Raw genomic sequence first — 4,652 nt, 5'->3', positions numbered from 1 at the left:
GACAAGTGTGAAAGGGGGTGAGGTGGGAGGAACAAAGTGGTTTACTATGGGTTATGATGAGTCATGGTCGTGTTGGGTTTTGGTGGTACCACACGAGGTGGGTTTTGGTGCTGACTGGTCATCGGGCAAAAATATAACCGAAACCATTCATTAAATCAAATGTGATATAAAAATCATGCTTTCTCAAAAGTCTATCGAGATATTTATGTTGTGCTTCATTTTCGAGGTCTGTATTGAGATATTTGTTGGATGCTTTATTCCATATGTCCTTTTCATGATATTTAATAGTACTAAAATATCGGAGAACATGCATTTATCTTCTTTAGTATGTAGTATTTATTAAATGGGAGTTGGACAATGTGATGGTTCATCCAAACTTCCCTATCCATTTTCCACCACAAAAAAAAACTCTAAAAAAATAACAAACTAACTCAAATAGAACTAACCACTCTTTTACAAAGACATCAACAAAAATTGGGCAAACTATGCATGTCTGTTGAGCTTTGAACTAGCAGTGCTAACTTAGCACAATCAAATATATATTATGTGTCGATAGCAAAAGACACTCATATTTCCTAGTACCCTCTTTTATATGTAGCTTAGATTGTGGAGGCATGCATTTTTATAGTTCTTTTTAGTATTCTTCATATCTGAAAAGACTTACTCAGTGAATTTTGTTTCCAAATATTAGTTTATCAAAAGTAAACATTAAAAAAATGCTGCAAAATATAGTTTGTATTTAGTGAAATTTATTTGAAACAACATGTATTAATAGTCTGAACACTAACAATGTATTGTATTATGTTCAACAATAATGTACCGTGTGTAATTCTTTTAAGTGCAATAGAAAACTATAAGTTCTTCAGAATTTACATAAATTGGTCGAATGCAAAACATAGTTATAGAACAGATAAATAAGGGATGAGAAATAAAAGGACATCCAAATAATTAATATTTTTAGAGTATTTGATTTTTGATAAACCGACTAATAATACCATAAATCTCCTCGACAGTATTTGTGGCGCCAATTAGTGTTTGCAACACATATATTCTAGCACGATCGATACAGGTACACCGATCAATGGCTTGCTTATTTATTTCATTTTTTATTGAGGTGCAACACTCTAAAAAACTGAATATCCGTTTTTAAAATTTTAAAAATGTTCACAAACTTAAATAAAATTATGGATTTGAAAAAGGTTTGTGAATTAAATAATCTAAATTAAAAAATATTCGAAGATGAGAAAATTATTCTTCAATTTGAAAAAGGTTCGGGATTTTAATAATGTTTTTACAAAAATGAAACAAGTACACCAATGTAAAAATTGGTGACGATTTTCATAAAAACCTCATGATTTTTTAGAAAAAGTTCATGAAATTTAAAATGGAAAATGAAAATAAAGTAGCAGAAATGGTAAAATAAAAACGATCAGAGGCTTGTACAAGCTTCATAAAACCAGTCCAAAGCTACTAGAAACTTCACAAAAAAAGAGCTCAATCTCCAAATGATTCGGTCCATTTTCGTATCAGGTGTGTGCGCTATGTGCCAACAATCCTATAACCCTATAAGCGTAGAATAGGGATTTCATCGAAGAGGAAATCATGCTGGGGGAGCTGAGCCGGTCATCCGGGTCGTGCCTGGTAGGCTGGCCTATTAGCACGGCGGCACGACATTAGACATGCTAGGCCTGGCACGGGCTAATCGGGTCGTGCGAGGCACGTCACACGCCATGATCTGTGCTTGGGCCACTAGTTTGAGCATGCGGGCTGGCACGACACGTATGTCCTTTTGATGTTTTTTTTAATTATGTATATATAGCCGTGCTGTGCCTGGCACCATTAGCACGGGCCGAGCCGTGGCGGCCCGTTTAGCCATTCTGTTCGTTTGCAGCGAGCTAGGACAGGCGCAGATTTGGCCCGGTCCATAATGTTCCAAGCTGCACGAGCTCACCTCGCTGGAGCAATCATCCGGTCGGCTGGACGAGCTCAGCAGCCGCGCGAGATCCGCACGCCGAAATCCCCCAGATCTCTCTCCTTCCCTCGCGCGGCAATGGCATCGGTGGACGCCGGCGAGGGGCAGGCAGCGCCGGCGCCCAGGGCCACCGTCTCACACGTCATCTTCGACATGGACGGCCTCCTCCTCGGTACCCGCTCCCCACTCCCCCTTCCCCCGCCTCCCTCGATTCTTGGTATCCGGACCGGTTCCTGGGCTGTCGGTAGCTTCTTGGATGGCTGGATTTGGTAGCTTCTTGCACCCTATTGTTTCCATTGTCTTGCCTGATTCCATGGCTTGGTGCGGACGGGCGCAGACACGGAGGGGTTCTACACGGAGGTGCAGGAGAAGATCCTCGCGAGGTACGGCAAGGTGTTCGACTGGTCCCTCAAGGCCAAGATGATGGGCAAGAAGGCCGCCGAGTCGGCGCGCATCTTCGTCGACGAGTGCGGCCTCGCCGGCCTGCTCACCCCGGAGCAGTTCCTCGAGGAGCGCGAGGGCATGCTGCAGGAGCTCTTCCCCTCCTGCGCCGTCCTGCCCGGTTCGTTTCTCCCCTTCTAATGATAGAAACTCTTTGGGTCGTTTATCTGTGTATAAGTGATGTGTCAAGCTTTGTCACTTGTCAGTGGGTGGGCAACTGAATTGCAGGTTTAGTTTAACATGACTTGATAATCTGTTAGATGGGGAAAACAAGTTAAGGAATTTGAGCTGTAGAAGATCCTTTAAGTCGATGTAATAAGCTGTTCAGTAATTGCTTCGGTTGCTTTTGTGGTTGCTACAATCTCTATTACTAGTTTAATGTCACATGGCAGAAAAATGAGGAACTGAAAGTATTAAGGGCATGCCTTGCCAATTCATTTGGCGTGAACCTCTGCTTTCAGTTTTTACCACACGATGTACTAATATAGGCTGCCCAAGACAATATGCCACCTTGTGCTGATGGCACTCGGGCCATGTTCTTATGTACTACTCCCTCCAATCCAAAAAGCTTGTGGCTCAAATGGATGTATCTAGCACTAACTACGGAGGGAGTATAATTATACACTATTAAACCAATGATTTAGAACGGAATTTAAGGGATTTAATTCTGGGTGTCCTTTGTTTCATGAAAATGTTGGTACTTGGTAGCATGAGATCTATCTTCAGTTGATATAATATAATCAGACGCAATCATTGATTGAACATACTGAAAGAATCTCTATACTGGAAGGTAAAAAACATTCAATATTTTTCCCCGAGAAAACGCAAAACTTGTGCTTCGACGCATTTATAGAAATAATAGTTGCAACTGTATAAGACTAGGCTGAAGCAACTGACCACTCAAGAGAACATAAAATCCACCATTTGGACATCATTTATTTTCCTACTCACTGCTATATTAAAATGTATCATGTGGTTGTCTTTCTTGTTTATTTGAGCTGTTTTTGGCACATAAATGACTTGGAGTAGCATACTGATTACATATATGTATATGATATTGCTTATGGAGTTATGGTGGATAATGAATCGTTTGTCTTGCAGGGGTAGTACGATTGATTCATCATCTCCATGCAAACGAAATACCTATCTGTGTCGCGACAGGGTAATTTCTCTATATTAATCACTTGGCCTCACTGCACTCTTCTTCGTTGCTCTTTGTTCTTTACTAAGTTAGAATCATTTATTTATGGTGTCTTTCAGATCCCATAAACGTCATTTTGCACTGAAGACACAGAACCACCAGGAAATGTTTGCCTTGATGCATCATGTTGTCATGGGGGATGACCCAGAGGTGAAGGCTGGCAAGCCATCTCCTGATATTTTCCTTGCTGCCATGAGAAGATTTGAGGTATTAGAATTATTGTTTTAGAACTTCTGTAATGTTATTGCTATGTCCTTCAGAACATTGTGCACACTCTTTCTTTTCACCTGATATGATTGCCTTGTATTTGTGCTTTTAGGGTAATGTAGAACCAAGTAAGTGCTTGGTCTTTGAAGATGCGCCATCAGGTGTAGGAGCAGCTAAGAATGCTGGCATGTAAGTGACAACTGCAGTTACACAACTGTCCTTTTGGCTACTGGGGCATGAAGTGCAAACTATGTTTTTTTTCCTTTGCAGGTATGCAGTGATGGTCCCAGATCCGAGGCTGGATGTTTCGTATCAGAAAGATGCTGACCAAGTCCTCAGTTCCCTGTTAGATTTCAACCCGACCGAATGGGGCTTGCCACCTTTTAAAGAGTAGTGGAAATTGAGGAGGTTCAAGTGAGTAACAGAACATTGGCAGGTTGATTTACATATGCAAAAGCTGGAATTGTGATTAGGGTTAGTGGGTAACCATTGAACATTCTTGCTGTGTCTGATTTGGTGATAGCAAGCTACTGCATATACTTCAATAAAGACCCTCCCATCAATTTTGACGTGTGCCTAAACTATTTTTTTTCTTGAAACTTTGTTTTATGTTTATTGTATGATTCTTCTAGCAGTGATATACCTTAGGTATTTGAAGAACACCTATCTCGTACTGTGTTTGCTTACTGTTAGCTAAGGAGACAAGTACAGTTTCGGTATGTCCATGTCTGAAACTTGAACTTAAAACTGAACAAAACATTGTCAGCAAAAATTTAGCAGACCTGAAACGTTGCAGCATAAGTGTGTGATGCCACATATTTTCTGGATAGA

General features: G+C 40.7%; 1 protein-coding gene across 1 annotated transcript; it reads left to right on the top strand.

The window, feature by feature from the left end:
* Window positions 1–1,897: 1,897 nt before the first annotated feature.
* On the top strand, window positions 1,898–4,384 carry LOC125546139 ((DL)-glycerol-3-phosphatase 2-like). Its single transcript, XM_048710298.1, has 6 exons — window positions 1,898–2,144; window positions 2,310–2,534; window positions 3,515–3,575; window positions 3,674–3,821; window positions 3,934–4,010; window positions 4,092–4,384. Exons 1-6 carry the CDS (start codon window positions 1,928–1,930, stop codon window positions 4,213–4,215), a joined length of 852 nt encoding a protein of 283 aa, XP_048566255.1. The 5' UTR covers window positions 1,898–1,927; the 3' UTR covers window positions 4,216–4,384.
* The last annotated feature ends 268 nt before the right edge of the window (window positions 4,385–4,652 follow it).

Source organism: Triticum urartu, chromosome 3 (assembly GCF_003073215.2).
Source record: "Triticum urartu cultivar G1812 chromosome 3, Tu2.1, whole genome shotgun sequence".
Lineage (NCBI taxonomy): Eukaryota > Viridiplantae > Streptophyta > Magnoliopsida > Poales > Poaceae > Triticum > Triticum urartu.
The sequence above is the reverse complement of the archived record's forward strand: the minus strand, read 5'-3'. Positions and strand labels throughout refer to the sequence as shown.

Excerpts from the sequence above, each read along its gene's own strand:
- LOC125546139 (XM_048710298.1), top strand. The coding sequence starts at position 1,928 with ATGTTCCAAGCTGCACGAGCTCACCTCGCTGGAGCAATCATCCGGTCG. Across the intron at positions 2,145-2,309 it reads CATGGACGGCCTCCTCCTCG|ACACGGAGGGGTTCTACACG; the intron begins GTACCCGCTCCC and ends GGACGGGCGCAG. Across the intron at positions 4,011-4,091 it reads GCAGCTAAGAATGCTGGCAT|GTATGCAGTGATGGTCCCAG; the intron begins GTAAGTGACAAC and ends TTTCCTTTGCAG.